The following is a 27,386-nucleotide window of genomic DNA, read 5'->3' on the forward strand; positions in this document are numbered from 1 at the left end:
CCTAGCAACTTTTGGTGACATGTTATGGCAAAATGCAACCAGTCTGGGTGGTGAAATGTAACTGCTACTGCTGGGATTTCTTCTGTCAGTGAAATCTGAAGTAACATGTCATGATGTTCACGTAATACCATTTGAAGTGGCTTTACGAGGACCAAGAATTATTTGTGTCTTGCATGACCTGTCCTTATTGCTACTTTTGAGTACAACATAAGTTAAAAGAAGTAATTATTTTCAGCCCACTGACTACAAACGAGATTAATAGCTTCTGAAAGGGCTGTAATGAAAGGCTGACCCAACTGGCTTTTGTATTACTCCTTGTTTATCCTCTGCTCATCTCTATCACCTTTGGGCTACAACAGAATGTAATTTATGTTAGCAGTGCTTCTTAGAAGGTGAAAGGCCATGTTTTTAATGAGGATAGCCCTGATTGGGATGCAGGTTTAGAAATGTTGCATGGTAGATTACAGTCAACAAAATTCATGTAAACAATCTGGTTGTAGATAGGAGGAAGTGACGGGAAATAGGACCCCATTCTTTTACTGGGCATTAGTAAAGCTCAATTCGCAGAAGTTAAATAACAAGAAAAAGGAACTTATCTATCATAGTGCTGCTGCTTTTTAAGTCCAGTACACAGTGTAGTGTTGGCTTATTTGTCTGCGAAATAGTTTGTTTTGATACTTTTTTTTCCCAGTACAATCTAATTTTCTCACTCTCTTTGATTTACTTTGCTAAAATACAAACAAAGAAAAAAACAAAAAAAACCACAAGCATCCAAAATAAATAAATGGAATATATATATATATATATATATTTGATTTCTGCAGGGTGCAAACAAAATGACCTCTTGTCATGCAATCATAGAATGGCCTGGGTTGAAAAAGACCACGATGCTCAGCTAGTTTCAACCCCCTCTGCTGTGTGCAGGGTCACCAACCACCAGCCCAGGCCGTCCAGAGCCACATCCAGCCTGGCTTTGAATGCCTCCAGGGATGGGGCATCCGCAGCCTCCTTGGGCAACCTGTTCCAGTGCATCACCATCCTCTGCATGAAAACTGTCCTCCTAATATCTAAACTAAACCTCCCCTGTCTCAGTTCAAAACCATTCCTTTTTGTCCTCTCACTATCCACCCTTGCAACTAGTTGTTCCCCTTCCTGTTTATATGCTCCCTTCAAGCAGTCAAAGGTTGCAATGAGGTCTCCTTGGAGCCTTCTCTAAGCTAAATAAGCTTAGTTCCCTCAACCTTTCTTCATAGGAGCGGTGCTCTCTGATCATCTAAGTGAAGATCATGTTGTGCTTATTCCCAGAACAGATATGCTGCACAGTATCTCTGAGCTTGTCCCTGTTGGGAAAAGTTAACCACAGAACTTTGGAAATTTTCCTTTTAGAAGGAAAAGTTACATTGTGCTTGAATGCACTTTGAGCAGTGCTGTTCATTATTGGGGGGTGAAATTTGAAATGTTGACTTTTATACTTTAGTAATAGACAGTGCTGCTGGGTTTATTTGGTGAATGATATGAATGCCCATCTTCTTGCTAGTGACAAATTGTTTCAGTTACATTCTGGAAGGGAACAGGAAGCATTATCACATTTCTACAGTGTTTAAAGAAACAACTCCTAACCTATACATCATGCAACATACACATAGGAAAGAGTGACAGAGATGTCCCTATTCATTATTTATGGACAACTTTGTGAAAGATAATTTATGAAAAACTGAGCTTTTGCATGTTGTTTTCTACTGTTTAAAAACTTCTGTGCTAGAATAGGAAATAATTATTAGCCTTCCCTTAGCATAGTAATGGATGATAGTTATGGACCATATAATGGTAGCAACTGTGCTAAACCATGAGGGACATAGGATTTGTGTGGGATTTCAGTACAGAAGTTTGAGAGAGCAGTAGTGCAGTCTGCATAAGCACTGTAAGACTACAGCTGCTGTGCTGGAGCTTTTCTTTCTGGTTTTGCACTGTACACTGTATCATGCTGCATCATCATTAAATGTCGGATTGTGCAACTTAATGACAAGATCATTTTATTTCACTGTAAAATGTGGAGACTCTTCTAGTAGGTGGGACATAAAGCTTCTGCTCCACCTGTAGCCATTTCTGCCCGTCTTTGCTTGAGGGGTCAGCGTCCCTCTGTCACATTCCGTCTCTGCATAGCAGTCCCCTGGGCCTTCCTGCTCTGCTGTCTGTTGGCAAGGAATAGAATCACAGTTACTTTAAAGCAACATAGTGTTGGGACTCCCCTTCTTTTCTTCAATGTCAGTAGGTCTTGAACTATTAATGCAAATCTTCAAAACGACTCTTTTAAATTTACACTTGTTTTACATTATTTTATAATTAAGTTGTAGTGTTTAAAGAGAAGAAAGGAATGCAAGTTTTTCAAGTGATTAAATATTAATTTTATTCACATTTAACCCTAATTTACATTAAGAATGTTAACTGAAAGGCAGATCTTGTGAATTCAACGTTTTCATTTCCTTCTAGTCTTGTTGATGAATAGCTGGATCTTGTCATATGTTCATAAAGGGTGATCGTCTGCTGGGACAGAATTAATAATTGTGCTGGCTTGCAGTTCCTATGATTGTCTGTGGTGCTTCTGTTTCCTAATTAAAAAAGAAAGTCAATGATTTCTTTTGGTCTAAACCAAAGCAAAGATTTCAAACAATACTTTGTTTTGGACCATTTGAACACTTCCTTAAGTCCCATATAGCCAATCATTCTGCTCTCATTCTCTTAAAAATCATGACAGCAATACATATAAAATACTTTAGGATTTTTCTTTTGTTCCTCTGAATGAGATTTTTGTAAGCTCTCCTTGCTTAGTTGCTTCCACAATAGTTGTACAAGCAAACAAACCATCTCCAATGGCCTTGAAAGCCCAATCACTCCTGAATTGCCCTCTTCTATTGTTTTGTATGTGGGCAAAATTCAGACTGTAGATATGTAATTCTTAAGTTTATATATTTCATACCCAGGTTTCACTCTCATACAAACTAAGAGCCTGATTTGAAGAGATCTGTTAATTCTCAGTAGGTCTTTTTATAGACGTGGCAGTTTGTCTTGTCCTTGTCTTTGGACCTTAGTAGGACTCTTGGAAATCTGATGTCTAAGATATTTTACTGGAAGATGCATTACGAGATAATGTTTATAGAATAGTATTGTGTATCAGCAAGTGATAGATCTATTACATATAATACTATGGACATGGTTTAAATAGAAAAATGTTGCAATGCATGTAACTGCACTTAGGGGACACACTGACCTTTTTGTTCTGTTTTCAGGGAATTACATAAATTAAAATGCACCCAGTATGCTCTGACTTCTATTAAAAGTATCAAGTGCTCTGGCCTATTCCATGAATTCAGTGTATGCACGCGCCAGAGGCAAATACTTGTGAACAATATAGTGTCATTAGTTTAAAGAAACAACAACTACTTATTAGAGAGATACTGTAGTTTTCATACTCCTCAGTCAGACATTCTTACAGAGGATACAGACCTTTGCATGGTGTGTAATGAATTATTGAACTTCGAAGAACCTTTGAGAAGTAGGGTCTGCATGTGATGGAGCAGTAGACATGAAAAATGCTGTCCTCAAATGCATCTAGCAGACAGTAATAGATGCTTGATCAGACAATACGAGCACTGAGTGAATGATGGTAATAGCATTAAATATTTACATCTAGCAAAAGCGTCTTGACAGACAGTTTCAGCAATAGGGTGAATAAAACCCAGTGCAATACAGTAACCTTTCTATATGACAACCATCCGTTAATAACAACCAGTATTTTTCTGTAAGATGCTTATTAGAGTAATTGCTTGGGAATTATGATTGTATTTCTGTCTAGCTATTTTATGTGGCACTTCAAGAGCCTGTGAGTAATTTCCATTATACAAGACATCAGTATAATCAGCTTGAATAAGAATTAATAACTGCATAATAAGAGTGTTTAATGCTAAACAGAAGTACTGTTAGACCTGTATATTACCTGTATGTTTCTAAAACTCAGCATTGCTCTGTTTTAGTAACAGTTACTGTAGTTTTACACCAGGGCTGGTAACAGTAGCTGTCATGTGAATCAGTTGTTCATGTCCAAAAGAAAGCTTCTCTGCCTGTACTCAAAAGAATTCCTGAAAGCAAGCAGGAAGCAATATTCTTTTTTTCTCCTTCTCTCTCCACTGATGTGCACTTTGATGGGAGTAAACCTGTTTTACTGATGTCCAGTGTGCCCTCATTTAGTATTTCTGGGAACAACAAAATACAGCTGTAGAACAGTTGGTATTGCTTGTGCTGTGCTTGCCAAACTAGGGTCCCACTCGCTTGTTGTCACATGATTTAGAAAGGTGTTGTCATATGATTTAGAAAGATGATGGTAAATTGATTCTTTAATACTCTCTGAAGCTTGCGTTAATCATAATAACCTAGTAAAAGTTATTGGTCTGCAATTTCTAATGAAAACAATGTTGAAAACTAAGTAAAATGGAGCAACAATAAGCCACTCTGTATTATAGCAATTTATTTATGATAGCAAAATAAGATGTAAGTGATCACTAAGGCTATTTCATTTTTTTTAATGTCATCTAGTAAAGAGAATTCCTTGCAAAATTGTTTTATGTTTTACTTAGAATTGTTCCCCAGCTTGATGGTTTTGCTGTATGAAAGCAATTCATCTCTTAATATGTGGCTATCTGTGCTGAAGTCATCCATGTTTGTAAGTAATCAGTATCTCTGAGAATATGATGAGGAACACAGAAAGTCATCTTAGATACAAGAGCAGGTATCTTCATGGAAAAATACCTTAATCCCGGAGGCTTAATTTGAGAAGCCATGAGTAGACTTCTCTAATGTGTAAGGAATAAGATTATTTTGTTTTTTTATTTGCCATTTAAATAGAGGCAGAATTGGTTCTTCTGGTAGCAGTTGTGGTCCTGAATTTTGGTATGGATTAAATGTCGTAACATGTATTTGCTCAACAAGTTTTGGGACTTAGTTTGTCAGTACTGAGTGAAGCTTTCCCAGTTTTCTTTCTAAGGGACTTTTAGTCCTGCAGTGTCTAGGCTCTTTGCATCGTAAAATCATAGCATTACAATTGGAAATGACCACTACGTTCATCTAGTTCAACCATCAACCCATCACCACCATGCCAACTAAACCTTGCCCCTTAGTACCTAGTTTTGATCAATTGGAAAATAAGAATTCCATTTCAAATGGCCTCTGTAAGCTTTCACAATCCAAGCTTTCAATTTTGTTTATGATCATACTGGATTATTTTAGCATTTCTTTTGCAGTCTGTGCCTTTCACCTGACCTGAGCCCATGAATCTGTGGGTTTTGTTACCTGTAGGAATTTTTGCTAGAGTCCAACCTGCATCAGTCTGTAGTCAGGACAAAACATTTCAGCTACTTCCTGGGCTACGTTGCACCGTAAAGTTCATTCAGTTTGCATTGAGCAAAAAATTCACCTGTAGTGATACCCAGCAGAAGAACAGCAAGACAGTGGAAATGTGAAATGGCTGCAGTCTTCATTACAGTAATAAGTGCAGCAGCAGAAACATACGGTGTGTTAAAATGCAAACAGGGAATCAATGTGCTTAGTTTGTAGTCTCTAAAACACTTTCTTAAGCTGTGAAACCACTCCAGATAATAAGTCTATTCAGTTAAGGAAAACAAACCTTTTTGAAAATGATCTCAGTTGAAAGTTTAGATGGAAAAATCAACATCATAAAATATCCAAACTCTCTTGTGTTTAGTGCAAACTTCAATATGTACTATTTTCTGTTTCTGGAAGACGTTTTTTTTATCTAGAAAAGCAACTTGTAATAAAAATGTTTAGAACGCTTTATCAGCCATTTAAGTATTTGAATGTTAAAGGACATGGAGAAGGTTGTTGCATGGTGACCCCACATGCCTTCCCTTTGCAGCATGGCTGTTCTGCAGGCTCCATGCTGAACTGCGTTAGCTTTTGAACTCCTGGTGTCCTATAAATCTTAAGAGACAATAAAGTTAAAGTGCATGTCACTAGGTGGCACTGAAACATCACCATATGCCAAGTACAGTCATGAGCTCTTCATCTGTGCCGCTAGGGCTGCCTGGATTTGTAAGTGTCAAGGAAATTGTTTTATTGTTAGGGGGCACTGTAATATATTCGTCTCCATTCAAGGCAGCCATTTAGTGCCCCAAAACATGCCCTCTTACTGCTCTGGCCTGTTGACTGTGCTTATTTGGTGTAATAATTAGCAGAATTTCTCACTAACGGTGGTACTTACTAACACCTCACATTTTCCACAGTGCTTTTGTACGTGATGGATCGTGCATTCTGTGAATGAAGTTAAGCGGGTCATAGCCTGAGCCCTGTACAACACAGCTATTTTCTGCATGATCATATTGAATAGATATATATTAACTTCTTTTTAATCCCAGCAGTGTGTAACGCAAACAAATGTGAGTCTTTTTGTAATGGACTATTGAAAACTTGTAAACACAGAACTGTTAGCTTGTCAACTCTTGGAACAAAAGCAAGTGAATGAGCAGCTGTGGAAGGTAGACTATGCGTCTTTTACCAGTGGCATGCTGTAGGAGCCTATTGTAATGCCTTGCCAAGGTTTGTACAGATTGCTGTGTGTTGTTTTGGAGGAACAGTTCTCTTATGCACCTTCAGCATTTGGAATAAGAAGAAAAAAAAAAAAAAGCATTTATTTTTTGCTCTTTATTAGCTGGAAGTGAATGAAGAATTGTAGAGAATTATTCTGGTGGAAATGAAAAGGTCCTTGAGTAGATACTGTGAGAGGGATCCCTCTCATCTTGTGTTTTTTTGCAGATATTGTGGCAAGATCAAATGAAGTTAAAAGTTCACCAAGATTAGTAGGCAAAGGTAGATGTTCTTAGTTCAACTCCTAAGTAAAAATCTAATGAAATTGCTAAGCAATGAATTAATTCAGATTACAATGATTTGAAGCATTTGTCATGTGGAAGCTTAGCTCTGTATTGAGACAAACAAGGCATTTTCCTTGAGCAGCTTCCAGACTGTGAAAGCTTTCTCATTTCTAGTTAAGCTGGGATTTCCAGCATATGTAGTATTAAATATTGGCCCATTAACTGTTGCTGTTGTCTGATATCACTCAATTTAGAAATCCTCCCAATAAATAAATTTATTTATTCTATGTTGATTGTTATTTTTTTTCAGTTCTTGTGAGTTCTAGTTACCATTGAAACAATTCTCCTTTAAAAAGCTAAGTAATTCTGCAGTGGATCCAGCAAATAAGAACAAAGGTGACTCCAGCAGCTTTCTCTTAATGTCAATTCCTTGCCCTCAGCCTCTGTTATTAATGCATTTGCACTGCTGTCACTCAGACAGTTTTAACACATGCATACTATGTGTCAAAAAGGGTGGCCTAGATTTTAGAATTTCAGGTTGGGAGTATCCCAACATACAAAACCACGGCATCAAATTATAAAATGGTTGACTTAAGTTGCTGTAGACATTCTGAGGCAAATGAAATTTATGTTCATATCGAGAATATGTTCCAAGGAAGCAAAAGAGTTGAATTTGAAGTATTCATGATCCGTTCGCTTACACAGAGACCTGTCTGTATGCCTCTAAAAAATATTTCAATAGTTCAGAACCATCCTTCTCTGTTTTAACGTCATATGTGATTTTTTTTTTTTGAGGATTTGTTATAAAGTATTTTTATCTCTCTTTACCATCACCATTCCTTCACTTGTTCTAATTTACTGTGTGCTTTTGATGTTCTTACATGTAAAGATTTACTCTATATATTTTGAAAGTGTCCAATTTTTTATGTGCACTTCATTTACTGGATCGCTGCATGGGTTCAGTTTTTAATGTTTCCACAGAATTCACTGATCATGTGTGCATTTTCCTATCAATCTGATGCAGCTTGAGTATCTGTTGCAGATTAGTGTGGCTGCTTCTCTTCATTTGAGGGCAAAACAAAGCTTGATTAAGTTAGCACTGTTTGTAGGAATTGTTCACTTGTTGAATTTGACAGTTGTGATGTTGGGATATGAGGTAGTATAAACCTAGTTTATCTTTTTGTTTATGTTATGTTAAAAGACCAAACAGGACTAAGGAGAGCTGTGAGGAGATCTGGAATGGTCCTTTGTCCGCTCAGCTGTCTTTCTCACCTTCAGAAATCTCTATTTGGAAATACAGTATGGAGAGGAAAGCAGTGATTTATTTTATTTGTATTTTTTTATTTTTATTTTTTGAAGAAAAAAGACTTGTCACTGCCATGCTCCTTCTCATTTGTAAAGTACATGCGGTGACAGCAACAGGACTGTTTGACTTCTAGGCCAGTTAGGAATATAAATATATGTGGAAAAAGGAAAGTCAAATGTTTCTCCTGAATAAATGTACACAGAAGGCTTCAGAAACAATTTTTGTGCACGGCTGCTTTAGTTAAGTAGTACTTTGGCTCTGGACAATTAGAGCTGATCACTGCAAGCATTAGAAAAAGTTAATAAGAAAGAAGTCTGTATATGCAAGAGATAAAAATGAAAACATTCTTCACAAGAATTTGGATATTTTTTGTAAAGCTTCAGTTGAGAGAAAAAACAAAACAAAACACCACAAAGCAAACTTCTCAATTCTGCTCCACAAATGGGTTCTTAAGCAAAATGTTGACTTACATTATGAAGTGTTCCTTGGTTTGGCACAAAGCAAAAGGCTCAACAGTTCTACTTCTTTCAGAGTAGATCAGCGCTCTCTTGTATTTTATCTGCTAGCGCACCCTTAGCTTATTCTTTAAAGCATGCAAAGACTATTTAAGGATAAAATGTGAGTGAAAGAAAACTGAAGAATCCTTTCTTTCACTGCAGTACATTGACTCTACAATTGTACTGTCGAGGTACCAAGTAGATTGAAATACAGATCCCGACAACTCTTGTCCAAGCTCATTTGAGCTGTGATGTAGAAGAGTTCTTAATACCAGCTTTGGGACTCCAATTAAGTATGTTCTTACTGAAGTGCCTCCTGATTCACCAGCCACAGGTACCTGGCAAAATGGTAAAACGAAACCAAACGGAGGAATAAGATGGATCAAATTTGCAATCAGTGTCTCTACTGCTTACAGTTTGTTTGGTTAGGCTGTATGAGTAGAAATGAGGGAAATATGGATGATTCATTGCAGTCTGTTGGGAACCACTGAACTAAAACGTATCATTTAGGAAAAAACATCCAAACTTGATATAAAAAGAATTCTCTTGATGGCAAATTCATCTCATGCAGTGGTGCTCTTCTCCAGTGCTAATTATCCTCGCTTTTAAATTGAACTCCCTGTTTTTGGTATGAACTTGCCTAGTGTTCTTTCAGACTCTGGGTTTTGCTAATCGTCTGCCAACTTAATGCTAAATGTTAGCTTTCTGTTCCCCATGTGGCTTATTATGGAGGCTGTGAGCAAAACAAAGCTATCAAACTGAACAAAATTAACCACACTTGAATTTTGCACTGCATGTGAATTGTTCAGTTTGATGGTGGTTTGTTGTTTTTTTTTAGTTTAACTCATTCTTGCTACAAGAAGAAACCCTCTTCTTTCAATAAGTCCAATACAGAAACATCCTTCTTTAATTTGGATACCCAAACTCAGCGGGGTTTTATTAATAGTTGTCTTATTATGCCAAGGCAACAACTGCAGTTTATAGGTTTAAGTGAGTGTTATCGTAATCATTTGATCAGCGATATTGGTTATTATTAGATTATTGTTATTACATTAAATTTATCTACCTGGCGTTTTCCCTTTAAAACTGATTGTAAAGGATGATGACACCATATTAACTTTGTACTCCCGCATAGCTTTAAAGATGTTATTCATTGACTGTATTTTTTCAGAAGAATGTTGACAGTCTGTATGACACCGCATTTGTTGCACTGTGACCACAAATTCATGGTAATCCATGATCCTTTTTAAATGGTTTTGAGGACTGTGCAGGGAACTTGCACAGAACTTGTGCTCGAAGCCTTTTCTAGCATGAGAAACATTTACAGGAAGATCTGTGTTTATTGTGTCCTTGGAAAGGGCAAAGCACAAGGGTTGCAGGGAATAGGCATCAGGGTGCTGCTTCTGCAGCTGAATTCTATGGGACCTTTTGTACCCTTCTGTTGTCTGCAGTGATTTTGTGGAGCGTGGTATGTAGTCTCAGAAATAATCTCAGAAGTAATGTTAAAAAGTTCTGTATTTGGTGAGATGTGACCAACACATGAGGGAAGCATTCCTGGAACACATTTCTTTTTATACATAAGGCTTTTGATGGTCTAACCACCTTTTTATTATGGACTGAAGAGGCTGCTTAAATAATCACATATGATGTCTGAAATGGGTGTAGAGGTCTTCAAAATTTACCAGGTTTGAGTGTTTCTATACTTTCTGTGGTACTTATTCTGCTAATAAAATCTGTGGAAAATAACTTTTATTCTGTTAGGGGAAAAAAAAGGCCCTACGAAGATGTTGAAGTACTATGTAATAGACATGACAGTTACAGTTTGTGAAATTTAATGCTCTAGCTCCTTATTGATCTTCCCTGTAGACGACTGCATGGCACAAGCATTTGCACTTAGCACCTGTTCTTTCTGCATTAACACTGTCTTCGGAATTGTTATCAAGGGAACTTTGGAAACCAAACTGGATGCTAAACTTTGGTACTTAAGGAAATATTTATACATACACATATATTTATTTTTTTTCAAGCATCCATTTTATTTTCACTTTACTTTTGACTGCTGTTTCTTTTGGGGGACATTTTAAGATTTAAAATATAGATATGTTTATAGACTGGGATTCCTGCTAAGCCCAGTCTTTTCTGGAAGTGATGAAAAGCTGCAAGAAAGTTCATTGCATTTCTGATCTTGCAGGTGGTTCTGATAGTTCATCTGTAAGCAGTGGTGTTTGCCTACATCACATGAGGAATCTTAAGAATCAGCTTTAGTAATTTGAATGGGAAGTATGTGATAGGATGAAAGGCTATAATCAACTGTACCCACAACAGAAATTGCAAGTTCAGTCTTGGATTTTATCTCACTTTCAAAAGGTATCATCTTGATCAACAGGTCTAAATTTCCCACAGGAATATGGCATTGTCTTTCCTGTAGCCAGTTTTCTTTCTCACGCTGGTTGGTGGAGGGCACCTCCAAAGAGAAGTTGTCAAAAGCCATAGCTGATTGCATTCCTTGTAGTGACTTCAAAGCAATTATTCTTTCACGACACAAATCCAGATGTCTGCTTACCGTGGGGCATGCCTTCATGCATACATCTTCTCCTGTGTAAGTGTAGTGCTTTGAACTATTTCTGTAGAAACCGAAGGTCCCATCCCATCTTAAGTGAGGTGCAAATACACTGGGGGGAGAGAAAGACCTCATCTTAACAAGTGGTTCAGTCGGCAGGCAGCGCAGCCAAATTTATCCTCTTTTTGCTGTTAACGTTCCTCATAATTTATTTTTACTTTATCTGGTTTTAAGTTTATTGAATCCTTTTCTATGCTTAAGGATTGCTCTGGATTTCACACCTGATCAAACCATTGTACTTGATTCCTTGGGACTGGGTGGATAGAGGTGTTTTTGCTGCATTGTGTGGAATCAATTATTGGTGACAGTCAGTATGAAAGGTCTCGGCCTTCCAGTTCAGTGGAGGTGATCTGATTACTTAGTTAGGAAATGTGGTTTCTTAACATATATTAACTATTTTTCCACAGAACTACGTGAAGTATGGCAAGTAAAAATTCCGTACTATCCTTATTAGTACCTTGTGATCCACAAACAAGATAATGATCCTAAAAGTATCCACCTGTTTAAATATTTTCTTAGATGCGTATGTGCTCTTGCCTGCATATAAATGTGAAGAAGAAGAATTGGATATCTGATTGAAAATTGGTTGTTTTCACCTGAAGTAGTAAAGCTCTTCTGGTCAGATACGGCTGATCTGTTTGCTGAATGATGCCCATTGGAAGAGGGATACTCAAATGATACAAGGAAACAGGAATGCATGCTGGTATCAGGATATTTGCAGGGATGGTAGAGGTTTGAGAGGCATGCTGAGGAGGCTCAGGAGCATTTTGTCAGCAAAAAGAGGCTGCATTTGAATGATTTATCATTCAAAATTTCTATTATAGTTACATAAAGCACTAAACCATGTGTTACCTATCTACGCTCAACTGGATGAGAAAATGTCCAGTTCTGTTCCATTAACAGCCACTGGCTGAAGAGTAATGTTCCTGTAGGTTAAAACAACAATTAAGGGGCACTTAACATCTCGAGGCGGTCAGAGAGGGGATACTGTTAGCAAAGACACTTTTCACACATTGCTAAGCTGCCTCAGTGCATAAATTAACTCGTGGTTCAGTTACATCAGTCAAGTATGTTGTATGTATGCATGACTGGTCTGTGTGTGTGCCAGAACCTGGGCCTGCTGATTTATGAGGGAGGCAAAAAGAGTGAAAGCAGTAAGTAAAGGCAGGCAGTACCTTCACAGGAGAAAGCATCAAGCAGTCCTTTAGACAGCTGCTTAGTTACAGAGGTTGGTGGTAGAGCTGAGGTCTGCTTGCATCGCAGTGGGAGAGCCAGATGCACGGTGTTGTATTAAATAACCAGCGGGCTGAAATACAGTGTTGTTCGGAAATGGAGTTATGGGCTGTTAAATATCGCTAGTCATAGATAATCTGAACACTTGTTTATAGAGAATAATATAAGTTCTTGTCATTAAGATGAAAATGGTTTTGGCATATAGTATCGTGGGGAGGGTGGAGGGAGCTGTAGGATGCAAAGTACAGAGTAGCATGGTCAGCTGCCTGCCAGTATTTCTGACAGAAGGAATGTAGCACGGACAAGGCTGTTGGTAAATCTTAACTATAATGAAGGGTAATCTGGAAACATAACATTTTCATGTGAATAAATGGTGCTGTAAAATTGGCCAGTCCCTTAAGATCTTTTAATGAGCGGCATTTACAGAAATAACTGGAAGAAAAAGAATCTGAAATCTAATATATGTGATAATGGAGAAATAAAAGCTGTAATAGTGCACTTAGAATGTATTTTTTATTACTCTAGGTTTGCTTCTGACATAACTGTTTTCAGTGAGCCGCTTGAAGGATCTTGGTTGCTCTGAAGTTTTAATAGGTAACACTTGGAAAGCTTCATGCTTTTAAAGAAATGTCAAATTCAAAAATCACATTCCTGCTTTTTTAAGTAGGTATCCCAAAGTTGATTTCTATTTTTATAATCATACGAAAGAATGTTGGGGGAAAAGGCTGTGGAAGTTCCTGTGAAGTGATGGCTTTTTGTTTTTTTGTAAATGGGATCTTATTATGGTATCACAAAATTTTGACCATATAAATTTAATATTTCTCCTTTCTCTCACTTGAGAGCATTAATGCGTTTCTCCATCAACGACCTGAAGTAAATCCACATTCTGCAATAGTTATCTTAAAAACAACAGTAAAACCACATAGACCCCACCATGCCTTCTTATGGAAGGAAAAAGCTAATAGGAGGGAGAGACTTATGGAAAGCCCAATATTTGTGTCTGAGCTTGAGGTTGAGTCTTATTGTGAGAGCATGCTTTTTGAGTAGGGGGTGTAAGTGCTGCCTTCCTAACTCTGATAACCTCTTGTGAAACTATAAACTACTGATGAAAACAATCTGAAGGTACAGGTAATAATTCCTTAAACCCAGACCAAAGCAACTGCCCCTGGGAGTTTGCTGATGGTGCTATTTTCAGCATACCTGGCACACTGGTACTTGCTTGAAGAGGTGATCCAAGTCTTCAGCCTGTTCTCAGCCTTCTGTGGAATGTAGCAGATGGTCGATCCCCAGCTTACTGAGTGTCTGATATCCTTGCAAGGATTGAAAATCTGACAGTGAAATCAATAATTGTAAGAATAGGAAGACAACAGGAAGATAAATGCAACAGTCAGATGTTTGGTTTGCCTGAATCATCTTTCCATGAGTCTTCTGCATAGTAGGATTCATCTTCTCCTCTGTTCTGTGTAATGCTGATTGTAAGGTGAAGTTATGTACCCAACAGTGGAGTGCAAATTGCTCGCATTCCCTCATGTGTTGGAAATGCACTTGTCTGAAATTTCAAATTGCCCTGTTTTCTGAAATGTCTTTTTTGGAGGGAATAATGAGATGTTCCTTTCCAGGGCAATGACTAACAGCCGTGTTTTTGGGAAACAGGCTAATTTGAATAAATCATATATTTTAACTGCTCATGTAAGGGAGTGCTTGTTGTAGAAATAAAAGCCAGCATATCTAAATATTTAATGGTCATTATTGTCTGTCCATGCCTTGGATCTGTGACTGACTTTTTACATCGGTATGGGATGGTGCTTCAGGCCCAGAGAGATTACTTGCTGTAGTGAAGCTGAAGCTTTCCCCTGTGTTCATGGGAAATGCAGGGCAGCAAACAGTCCTGGGGGTTATCTTGGAGGCAAATCTTGCTGGCATTGACTTAAGTTGGCTTCTGTGCTTAATTGCAACTTCTACAATGATTTCTTGAGTGTGCTTTATACCAACTACTGCAAAAACTATTTTTCTGCTTAATGCTCTCAGATTTTTTTTATGTGTTAGAAATTGTTGAGATGTTATGGCCTTAAATTTGTTCTCAGCAGAAATTTCAGTAATACTTGAGTGCAGGTACTTTTCAATATGTTGTTTCAGCCAAAACATTGATCAATCAATTGGACAGAGACTGTTCCCTTCTGACCTGTTTGATGAAACTCAATAGAAATTCTACTTTGTGGCAAAGTTTTGTAGCCTGGTTTTTGAAGTTCTCTTTTACAATGAAGGGGGACGTTAAACCTTTTGAGAATGGAATTGACAACCTGCAGGAAAGTGTTAGTTGCAAAACTTGACACCGTCCTGCTCCTTGACTCAAAAGTGTCAAAAAAAAGTGTGAAAGAAAATGGCACCCATCGACATTCCTCAGCGCTTGCTGAATGTTTCTGGAGTCCAAATAGTGGATGTGAGTGCAGTGAGGCACTGCATTTCAGCAGCAGTGACAATGCTGATGCTGATTGTTATGAGAGTGGCATAGGGGCTCTTGTTCATGGATGGCCACATGGCTAATGGAAATAACTGTGTTGCAAAATAGTGTGTTGTAGCTGAGAATTTGCTCAATCAAATAGTGCTCGTTGTATCTGTTGTGGCTTTCATGGAAGTAAATAGGAGGCATTACTTTCAGGGTGGCCTATGTAAGTGTAAAAATCAGTTGTTTAAAACATAAAAAAACAATGTGAATGTGTGAATAAACTGTTTTGACATTAATAATTTTCAAATTAAAAAAAAAAAAATCCAATTTAGCAATATATCTTTAAGGTGTCTTCAAGGAAAGGCAATTTTTTGTATGCAAGGGTTTACTTAAGGATTAGACGCGCTCTATGCAGTGCTTATGTAGCAGTGCTTACACTTGGCATCAACCAGCTGGCGCAGCTAGATCCTCAGACTTTCTTTTTTTGACTTTTTGGAGGTAGCAGAGAGTGGCTTGATGCTTCTGACATCCGTGTGACAGCTTCTCGCATAGGAGATGAGCAGTGCGTTCCACCACCCAGCTGTGTGTATTAGTCTGTACATCAGCTGAGGCGCGGCACTTAGCCAGATCTGACAATCACATGTGAGCGAGTACTACCTATACACAAGAGTGCATTTCAATGTTGTGTGTGTTTTTGCCAGGAGGCTGAGACTTGACAAAGAAATTGTCAGAATCTCTCTTCTTCCCACCTCTTTTTCCCACAGTTGAGTCCATGTTTGAAATGCGGGATTTATTTTTTTTTTCTGCTGTTTAATGGGCTTTATTTTACAGCTGACAAAAGCAATCTAATGTTTTCAGTGATTTCATGTAATAAAATTGTAGCAAGCTTTTCATAATAGGAGAGAGTTATTGTTTTGGAATATACAGCATATTAGCATGTCATTTTCTGCCAACATAATCCGAAGCTGCATTATGCTCTGCTCCCCTGATGACTTGATGTCAATATATAATATGTCCCCAATGGAAACTAGAGACCTAGAGAAATTACAGCCCTACTTTCCAAATTCCAGTGCTGCTATGTTGTCGGTCTTCTAAGAAGAACAGCAGACTGAGAATGTGGAGATGAGTATGTGAGAACTGTCTGCTCAGATTTCTATTTGGCTGTGCTGGTTATAAATCTTAAAATCTCCTACGCCTCTTTCTTGATTTAAGTCTGACTGTCTTCTGTCTTGGTGCCTAAATTTCAGTTGTTTGCCACCACTGAATAAAATGTGTATTAGCATTTTTCATAGCTCACCTATTCTTGTTTAGGTGTTTGTTATGAACCAGGAGATATTACATGTGATACTTAACATCCCCTCCCCCTTTTTATAATAGGATTGCCAGAACGTAAGAAATCTGTTTTCACTGTATATGGAACATATTAAAGAGTTGAAACCTGAAAAGATTATGAAAAGGGAAATTTATGAGAAGAATAAGAAATATTGCTTTATAACGATGAGTTCTCTATGGAATAAGCAATTTGCATTGACATCTAAGTGATGAAATATGCAGTTGTTTCTGAATAAATATGCTTTAGAAAAGTGTTAGTTACCTGCCCCTCCATTTATATTTCTTTTAGTTATGATGATTTTTTCCTTTGTATCACAACCCTACTCCTTTAAAAACTGTGTTCCATTTTAATCTGCTTGTCTTCTTGCAACAAGTTCAGAGCAAGCTGCAGTTTCAGTTATTTCTGCTGGTATTGCTCATGTAGCTAAAAAGATTGCTGTAAAAATGAGAACTTGAATCCTTTTGTTATCTGGAATACTCATAACAAAAAAGGTTCTTTCAGTTGTATTCCTATTAGTAAATTTTTGTTAATAAACAAAGCTTTTATAGAAACCATCTTGGCAGGATGAAAGAAAGAAGGAACTTAGGAAAAAATGCAAGTTTTCTAGGCCAGTTTTATTAGTAATAAACAACAGCAAAACAGGTCTTGGAATACTAAGCTCTTTTTTTTCTTAACAATACTTCAGTGATAGTGTTGGCTGAACATTGGTGGGGATCCCTCAGTCTGTAACAGACGAAGAGAGATTTGAGATAGAGGGGCAGAGAAAACCTCCATGCAGTCAGCTGGTTCTGCGGTTGCTGCCAGCATCACATCAGAGTTTTGTTGCCTGCTGGAACGGTGCATGCTGAGAATGGAGTTTTAGCTATTACCAATGATGGTTTTCAGTAGATGTTGTGTTTTCTGCTTGTTGTGATTTTTTTTTTTTAGTGCTTTTCATTCATAGTCCCATTTTAACAATCACTTCAGAATGTGGCCAACATTTAGGCTCATTATTTTAATATAAAATTACTAAGCCATTCAATGGAATGAGTCCACAAAACTAAGTAGAAGAGCAAAATAAGAAATGAGTATTGAAGTCCAAACTCAGCATAAGTTTGAAGAATGTTGGAGCAACATGGATTTTTATCTGTTTAATGAGGTGAGATTATTTAAAGAATTTGAGTGGAAAAATACTTATTTTCTCTGAAATTACGTAAGATGGATTGATCTTAAGTGGAAAATCTTCACTGATTTTTGCATCTATTTACTCTTTATTATTTTTCCAGAACTGATGAGAGTTAATGGCACATTTGCCTTTTTTGTACAACGAGTTTTATTCTTCCTTTTATCTTGTTTCTTAGTCTAACTTTGTGCTTTAATGTTATTCCCCAAAACAGAAAAAAAAGCTTCTTGAAGAACTTGGAGAGGGCAAACTTCCATACCTGACACCGGCCGATGCTGATTTCCATCACTTGGTAATGTATCTTTTAACTATACTTGTTTTAAACCAAAGTGGCTGTTTGCGTTCAACAAACAAGACACACTGAAAGAACTTCTTACGATAAAAGTATCAACTGTTTTAGTTCTTCCCAATGACAGGTAAAAATAACAGTGAAATACAACCTCGAGAATCAACGTAGTCAAGAATGAAAGATTCAAACTTAACTCGTTTCTAGGTGTGAGCAGTTTTTCAGGCTCACTTTTGCTTACTTTCATATTGGAATCTATAGGCATATGTATTAATAATTACTGAAGTGACAATCTGCATTATAGGAGTAACTAAATGCCTTATTTATTTTCCCAAGGTGTGTAAGCATGCAACTCATGTAACAATGAATCACTGTTTCTTATGCTTCATGAAAATAAAGCTAATGTTGTGTTTCTTTTAATGTTTTTGCAGCTTGTTATATTTATGATTTGAGAAGATTTGGCAAAATATGAAAAATGTTTCTTGGTGTGGTTAAACTTTTAAACACTAAGTAACCCTTAATTTTGCAGAGAAAATGAATGGTGAAAACTAGAATGCATGCCTCAAATGAAACCAAACAGAAGTGAAAACAAGCCAGCTAGCTACGTGGGAAGTAAGCCAAATGCAAGTTTTGAGGATTACCATGAAATGAGTAGGAGAATATTGTGTATCTGCCTTGGATCTTTTTAGGTCAGCTAGAAAACATATGGCAGGAATTGTAGGTTAAATCAGATCAAATCCAAACACAGTAAGATAAAAGGCATAAGAAAGAACCTCTTAACAGCTATAGCATTACAGGAATGTCACCTGCCTTTCATCGGCATATGGTTCTATATGGTACCACACTCCTCACTGGCAAAGATGATTTTCTCTTTTGTAGGATGTCAATGCCAAGAAATGTTTAGCACATTTAGCAGTTCCTCTGTTGGGCTCTGGATTACAAGTCAGAAGCATAAAATCAAACAGGTTTATCATAGGATGGCAGTAGTGATATTGAGCATTTTGTATGTTTCCCTTACATTTCTACTTGATTGGAGTTGTAAGGTGCTTAGAAAAAGCACGGTTTTCTATAACCTTCGAGTGCTCACCATAGTGGAAGTAAGCTCTTGTTTGGGATTGTTACCAGCTGTAAAATGACTTGCAGACTTGCTGTTGTGGTGCACTTCTGTGGGAGTGGGAAAGGAAAAGTGAACAAGATTAACTATTCAATCTGAAGCCAGTGTTCAGGAAGCCCTTCCTACTTCAGAGACTCGAGCAGCTTGGTGTTTTCTCTGTGCTACTCCTGTAATATATTCCCTCCTGATCACTTTTTATATCTGCTCTTGCCCAGCATCTTTTGTTTTTGTCCCCCCCTGTCTTTTACATCCACAGTCTTACAGAGCTGACAGGAAAAGAGAAGTTATTGCTCAGGCTGTCCAAGTAGCAGCTCCTTTGCTTGGTGTTAGGAATTTATCACATGTGCAGATTTTACAAGTTCTTTGATGGGAAAGAGTGGGTAAGAAGGGTAAGAGCTTGAAGTCAACTGATCGGCAAAACAGAATATCTCATGTGATAAAGTTTAGTTCTGTAGTCTATCTTCCCAGGAGAGATCTGCCTTGCTTCTCTGAGGATCTGCCCTTTCTAAAGCAGCATGCTTTGAATGTGTTGTAAAGCTTAGTTGGGTTGTAATTCAGAAGCTACTGTCTACTGACAGGTATGAAAGTATACAGTCTGAACAGAACTAAACAGTTCCATCACAAGCAGAACTTCACTGACATCCTCTTCCAATAGGTTTCATGACTGATGAAGGATTTCAGAAATGGGCCCCAAACTATTGGCTAAAGCAATGTAATATTTAAGGATGCTTGTGAGCAAATAAGTCTATACTTTAAAACAAAAACAAAACAAAACAAAACAAAAAAAGGCAATATATGAATATGTGTGAAACACAAACTTATTTTGTGTTGTATCATTTTATTTATCAAGGTGTCCTTGTTGCTGTTTTCCAGCTTTGTTATCACTTTAGTTTACTCTGTAGGGTGATGGATATGGAAGTCAGAACATGGGTGTACTTGAAATAGTGTATGTGACATTCAGATGGAGAATCAAGCATCACATGTGCCTTTTTTTCTCTTGTTCTGTGGTTGCCAGTCACACAACCACTTCTTTTTTTTCTCCCAGTGAGCAGTGAATTGACCTTTGATACTTGCTGTCAGAGTTACAACATGCAGTACATGATTCCTCCCTCTTCCCCATCCCCCCAAAACAACGAGGTGTCCAGTATGAACCTAGTGTTCACCCTGTGCTCTGATCCCTTAATGCCTTCCTTATGTTAGACATAGCACAATGACTCAGAGATTTAAAGAAGACCAAACTGCTTTCTTGTCGTGTGTCAGAAACGTGTTTCCATTTCCTGACTTCTGAGATAGCAGGGTAGTGTTTCTTTAAGGTAGAATCTTCAGTGTGACATGTAAAATTCAATAATGAAGCAGTTCTTAAGCACATAATCTTAAAACACAGTCCAAAGGTAACGTGCCTCTGACTTGATCAATAAAAGGATATGGAAGCCATTACCTTGGCATTTTGGGAGGAGAATGCAATATTTTTACTTTGGTTAAAAATAAGATGAAAATGGTGTGCTTCCTTTCTAGTACATGATTCCAGGCACTTAATTGCTTTACATCATATTGTTATTTCTCTACTTCTCCAATAGTTTGGAACTGTATGTGTGTTGTTCATACCAGCAACAAAGTGTATTTAGTGATATAATAAAAGATAGTAAAAATGACTATTTCTGTATGCTATAGTAGTCTATATAATGTGGTTGTTGGTTAATCTGAACTGAGTATATCCTATTTACAGAAGCATTAATGAATCGATTGATGCAGTAACCTTATATGTCACAACGTGTAATATTGTTGTGAAGAACAATTATGACATAACTGTAATTCCCATCAACGTGTGCCCACATATCTGACTGTCGCTGTAAATACATGAAACCTGCAGTTACTGCCTTCAGTTCTTTGTCATTAAGGTTTTTTTTTTTTTCATAGTCCTGTTCAAAGGCTGCAAACAAAAAGCACCGACTGAAACAAGTTGAATGGTTCATGACCTCTAATGGAATTGTTCCAGGCTCTTGGCAGTTGTTTCTCCAGTTTATGCTCAGTTCTTTTAATGAAAGTTGGGATCCAGTTTTCTGTGCTGCAGATTATAGAAAAACTTTCAAATAAATATCTGGAAGTATTTTTAAGCTTTGGTATGTAGAGTTAAGCATGTAAATATTCTTGTCAGGAATTATTATTATCTGTATCTATTATTGTGATATCAAATTAACTTTTCCCCCTATTTCTGGGAAACTACTTATCTGAAACTGTAAAAATGTGTGAAGAAAGGGAGTTAGCTTCTCTCTAAGAACTGACAAGCAGTGGTGTCAATTTCTGTAGATGGACAGAGGTTTATTGTATTTAAACACTGCTGCTAAAACAGGCTTCCTTTTCCATTCACCTTATTAGATCCATAGTCATATAAAGTCTTCTGTTAAATGTTGCGAGTTAACATGTTATGATACTGATGTATAACTGTTTGCATGCAGTAGAAAATGTGCATACTGAGTGACTGGTTTGTATTTTTAAAGGCATCTTTTGAAATTTCTTTCCTGAAAGTCAGGTTTAGATCCCACTTAGAAGAAGGAAGTACTAGCGAAGGATTTTGAGCTCAACTAGGAGCCTGCAGGTGTGCTGTAGGATGATATAATGCTTTTGTGGTAGTGGTTTTGTTTTGCTAAAAGCACTTTGAACATAAGCTATTACATGAGAAAAATACTTAGATCAGTTTTATGCATCTGTGGGTTCTAGCCCTGTTCCCAGTGCCTTCAGGGTTCACCTTTCCTTATTTCTTTTCCCAGGGCACCATCATATCTACCTTTTCCCTACAGCAGTGACTTAGTGAGAAGAGGAAATGAACTTAGTGAGCAGTTCTGAGCTTCTAAAGTATTAATTGACACCCAATAGAGTCACACTGCAGCTTTTCCCTTACCAAGGGCAATAGTTTGTATCGGTTTTTATTATCTATAAACTTTAATGAAAAATACAGTTAACATTGTTTACTTAAGAACTTATTCTCTGAGTGTGTGTCTGTTTTGCAGAACAATCTCAACAGTAGTTAAAGATGATTTACAGGCAGCCAGTAAAAGTTGCAGTTTTGTAATGCCTCCCTCTTTAGAAAGTGATATTAATGAAATAAAATTCCTTCCTGGAGTGGGAAGCAGTGTTTTACATGCAAAGCAAGATGCTGCTGGTTAGCAGTGTCATGCTTTGCTAGGAGTTGCTACATACAAAACCTGCTGAATTCTGATCCCTGGCTGATAACAGAGCTGGGGTGGTCAGATGGGGACGTGAGAATAAGGGGTGCTGCTGGTGGGGGGATGAGAGTAAAACAAGTTTGGCAATTCTTATAATCAAAAAACAAGGTCTAGTTGGCATCTTGATGGACGTGACAGTAGAAAGGTTATCAAGGATAGAACAGACTGCTAAGGAAGTCTTTTTGATCTTTGTCTTTGGTGATTCTATTATCAACAAATGCTGGCATCTGATGTCTATCTCTTTCCTATATTCAAGACTCGTGCTTGTAATTTGCCAATTTATTCTTGAATATTGGGAAGTACTTGTTTAAAATAATAATAATAATTTTTTTGTTGTTCCTTTTCTCCTGTAGCAGAAGACCAGGTATTCCAAGCTGATTTTCAGAAAGTCGGATTCAGTACCTGCAGAGCTCCATCAGGTGGTACAGGAGGCCTTCTTGACCCTACGGGAACACGATTGTTTTTTTCAAGACCTTGTAAGGATCAAAGGAAAAGATTTTTTTACCCCAGTATCTCGTATATTAATTGGAAACCCAGGATGCACTTACAAGTACTTGAACACAAGATTATTTACAGTTCCTTGGCCTACTGAGGGTTGTGAAATAAAATATTGCAGACCTCAAATACACGATGCTTGTAAAGCATTAATCAAACTTAATGACTACTTGCATATTGAAGCAGTCAAGGCATTACAAGGACAAAATCTGTTAGACACCAGAGATATCAGAGACACTACTGTAATAGATAGGGACCAAAATTGTGCTACTTCGCTTACAGAGAAAGGGTCTTTTTCAAAAGATCAAAGCAGTAACAACTGCAACGTACCAGAGGATGACTGCACAAGTCTAAATAAGAGAACATCTTATAACTTGACTTTATTAAATTATATGGATCCACTGCAAATGCCATACTTGAAACAAGAGCCTTATTTTGGAATGGGGAACATGGCAGTGAGTTGGCATCATGATGAGAATCTGGTTGAGAGGTCAACAGTTGCTGTGTACAGCTACAGCTGTGAAGGTGAGTAGTTCTCAGCTTTGCAAACATAACACTAGAATTTGGACACTTGATTTGAATTTGTAAATGTTACTTTGGGTGTCATTTTCAGTTGACTTCTAGTACTTCCAAAAATCTTTTGTTTCCTTCAAAACATGAGGAGAATTCACATTGATTTTGAGAGGCTTTGGCTAAAGACTATTACATAAAAATGATAGCTTATGTTTTTCATGCATTATCTGTTGTTAATTTCCATTTTAATCTTGAAATGATGGGTTGCTTTGTTACTTAACATTCAGCTTAGATCACAGTGTCTATGTTTGCCTAGTCATAAAGCATCAGTCCACCTAGCAAACTCAATAAAAGATTCTCTAACGAGTCGATGTTGGATTCGATCCAATGCATCCATGTGATTTGTCTACTTGATTTTCTAAACATAAATAGAGTGTCTTTTAATAAACCACTGTTGCATTTGAGACAGTGAGGATCTGTGGAATCTGCTTGTATGAGGAAGCTGGAGCTTGCAGAGCTCTGCAGATGGTACAGATTTCTTCTGCCTGGAGGCAGAATCCCCAGCCTGTTCAGAGTTTGAACAGCAGGAGCTCTGGGAGCTGAGTGATCTTATGGCATCCAGGTTGCTCTTTGACTGTTCAGAGATGCACAGCTCTGTGTGTTTTTCTTTTTATTTCCCTTTGCATTTTGGTATCATTTGTTATGTGCTTATTTCAGTAACCGTTACTGAAGCATGCAATACTATAGATGAACTAACTACTTGCTTGTTCACTAGTTCACTTTTCGGTGCCATAGTGAAAGCTTGATGTTGGAAACTTTGTTCAGTGTTATTTAAAGTAGAAACAGTTTCTAATGTGCCACTGAAGAAATGGAGAGCCAACACAAAGATGATGGAACAAGCTGATACTATAATTAGTATCACTGTTTCTTTTCTTGTTTCTATCTTTTCTTGTTTCAAGTGTCGAACTATCATGGCAGCTTTGCACTAAGTGCGTTTCAGAGCAGCAAGATAAGATAAATGTCTTGCTGAATGCTCATCTGAACAGTAGTTCCAATTTTTGATCCATTTAGGATGTATAATAATACATTAATTTACATACATCACGTGGGAATATTGAGTTTAAAAACTTGTTCAGGATTTTAAGATAGTGGCCTAATGACCCATTCTTGTTTCCTGCTCTATTTATTAAAGTGAATTGCAATCCAAATACTGGTAGACTAAGAGCATTTTCAGAAACTGAATTTTATTCATGGATGTTTTCTAGTGAATATCTTTTGTTCAGGCCCATGTAAGTTTTGTAGAGAGTTTTGTTGCTCAGCAGAGCATTAGTTGATGCTAAAAGTGTCCTTTGAAGTAGAGATGTTTCAGGTTCCATCTTAATGGAGGGGTAGAGTAACCAGCTCACTGCAGATGTCCATCTTTTTCTCACCCGAATTTGCCACAAACAAAGTTTGAGGCTAGAGATGTCATTTTCTCTGGACACTTTGTTGTATCTTGTTTGGTTTCTTTCTGTAAGAAGTAAAAAGAATAAATAAAACAGCTCTGTTAGCTGGCAGGGTAATGCTGAACAGCTTAGCAGAGCTGAGGTTAGTTGTACTGATGACTGATCCAGAAGGAACTCTCATGCTTGTTCCTATCACTGAACCTAATGACTATTTCATTGCTGCAGGGATTGGGAATAAAAATAATTCATATTTCCTACTGATGTCGCTACCTCACTAGGTTTGAAAATAGGAAATTCTGAACTTGTGGAAGTTGTTATGAATTGCAATAAAGCTATATTTGTAGCTGACAAATAATCTCAGCTATGCATTGCTTAATGGATAAAAGTTGTGGAATAGTGTTTTGAACAGGATGAGAACAACAATATTAAGTGGCTTCTAATGTTGGTAGTATAACAGGCATATTGCTTGTTGAAAGAATAGAAATGGTGCATAGAGAAATAAATATTGCTTTGATATATTTAGACAGCATATTCTAGATGAAAACTGAGAATATAAAGGCCAACAAATATTCCAGTTCTTGGGCTTTTCTTTGTGAATGTCAGTCGCAAGAGAAAGCTGATGTTATGGGTATCGATATATAGATTGCTAGTGTCTAACTAACTTTTTATGTTATGGCCTTTCAGTAGTAAGGCAGATTAAATATCTCTGGGTAGAAACTAATTTTGTCCTGCCAGCTACTGAGAAACAGAGTATGGTCTGCTCTTTCATGGCTCTGTTCTTATTGATAACTTTGAGCTATTATGTTGTGGCAAGCATGTTAAGCAGTTGCACTGTTCCTTTTGGGGTACAAGTATAAAGATTTCTTGCAGGCCAAATTCTATAACCATTAACAGAGTTCAAAACTGCAGATAAAACTATCTTATTTCAATTAAGTGCTGCTGCGTTGGACCGTTTTTGTACAGTTTACTCCAGAATAAATAGATGTTCTTAATGTGCTGTTTATATGTAAGGCCCACATGATTTACTCTCATGTTCCTAAGGTTTAGATGCATTCAAATGTTTTCGCTTAAATATGAACTGTTAACTTACATACAGCATTCAGTCATGCTTGAGGGATGACATAGAGAACTTTAATAAAGTTTCATGTTGTGTAAAAGTTTGTCAGTGCTACCTGGAGATATACTATGAGTGTTAAGATGTTTTTTCCATTTCTGGAGTAGTTTGCATTTGAAAGCTAGTAGCACCTTGCTTCCATTTGTTACCAAAATAACATGGTAGGAGCAATCGGTTTCAATTGCTGCTGATAATTATAAGGTGCAATAATTGAGAATACAGAGAAAAGGAGCCTGTGAGCTACATTTGAACTCTGTACTTAAGCAATAAAAAATTTATCAAACTGCAAAAAATAAGTCATTTTAACGAGCACATTCCAAAGGTGCTGGATTTATGAGGAGACCCCAGGAAACTTTCATTGAAATTGCTGTCTCCGATTGTAGTTCTATATTTTATTGGTGCCATATTGTGAACAGTGCTGCTGCCAAAGTGAATGGGAAAGCAGCATAACAGAGAGTTAACCCAGAAAGGTTACCTCTTTTTATAATATCCATGATGTATTGGATTAAAAATGCCTTGAAAACCATCTTATTTGCAGTTTTCAGAGAACATTTTTTTTTTTTTTTAAATTAAGTTACGATTTATCCAAACGGGTCAGAAAATATGAAAGCCCCTCTAAGACTTTAGTATTGATTTTTCTGAGTATTTGCTCACTCTTGTTTTCTCATTTGTGTGCTCCTTGATAGAAAGGCCTAGAGCTGCTCCTGAGCCAGAGCAGCAGCAATCAAGAGGAGATATGGGGAATGGGTTTACAGTAGGAGTTTCAGTTGAGGTCTGCACACTGGCTTTTTGAGATGTTTTGGCTCTCTGCTTCCTGCTGGTGGGCAATACTTAATTGACACAGAAAGACAATTTATTAATTATTGAAGGTTATCTCCAGCTAAACAAACATTGCAGTAACCGTGTGAGATGAATGACTTGAATATTTAGGAGTTCAAGGTCACTTATCTGCATGAGATACAGTAAGATTATAAATCTGTGTTTTGGTATTTGTGCTCTACAGTGACACGAATACTGAAGTTGTGGAAAATATTATACAAAAGAACATTTGCAATGGGCAGTGAAAGAGACACACAAACTGTTGCTAACTAACGAGCAGTAATTATGCATTCTACGTTGTTGATGATTTCTAGCAGTTGACTGCCATTCTGTGACAGCTGCTTATTAAAACTTCACCCTCCCTTTGTCAAAATGCTCTGTTACATTGGCTGTAAGACTGTTACGCCATGGCTTCCAAATACCTGGTTATAAATGCTGGCTGTATCTTTCAATTTATACTGTACTTATACACAATTTTACAGTTTATAATGTAGTGAGGTAAGCTCTGAAAATAGTTCTGAGGGATTAAGTTCTAAATACTATTTTTATGCAGTGGATTATTTTTTCCCCAGGCTCCACTTGCTTGTGTTACTTAATGATAAGAAAAGCATTGTGACTAATGCATTGAAGCTTCATTGGCTCTTCCACATTATCTATCACGTTTGACTAATAATTTTGAGAAAAGAATGACAGTTAAGATTCCTAGGTGATTTCCTGAACCTCCTTGGTCTAGATACAGTGTTTTGTGAATGTAGCAGGAGTGCTAAGTCATGGCTTGAAGCAGTGATGGAACACCTGGTGGGAAGGCAGGGCCAACCCAGGGGATCTCAGGTCCATGCAATGTACATGAGCAACTGGAAGGAGTGGAGCCAGGATCCATCCCTTCCCAGACCTCATGTAA

At 37.3% G+C, this 27,386-nt stretch overlaps 1 protein-coding gene across 2 annotated transcripts in view; it reads left to right on the plus strand.

The window, feature by feature from the left end:
- FTO (FTO alpha-ketoglutarate dependent dioxygenase) overlaps positions 1–27,386 on the plus strand; it is a 219,720-nt gene that overhangs the window by 20,071 nt on the left and 172,263 nt on the right. For both annotated transcript variants that reach the window (XM_072346328.1, XM_072346327.1), the window contains exons 2-3: positions 17,690–17,767; positions 22,453–23,119. In XM_072346328.1, the coding sequence (XP_072202429.1) occupies positions 17,690–17,767; positions 22,453–23,119 (745 nt within the window). The remainder of the gene's footprint in view (positions 1–17,689; positions 17,768–22,452; positions 23,120–27,386) is intronic.

This window comes from Excalfactoria chinensis, chromosome 11 (assembly GCF_039878825.1).
Source record: "Excalfactoria chinensis isolate bCotChi1 chromosome 11, bCotChi1.hap2, whole genome shotgun sequence".
Lineage (NCBI taxonomy): Eukaryota > Metazoa > Chordata > Aves > Galliformes > Phasianidae > Excalfactoria > Excalfactoria chinensis.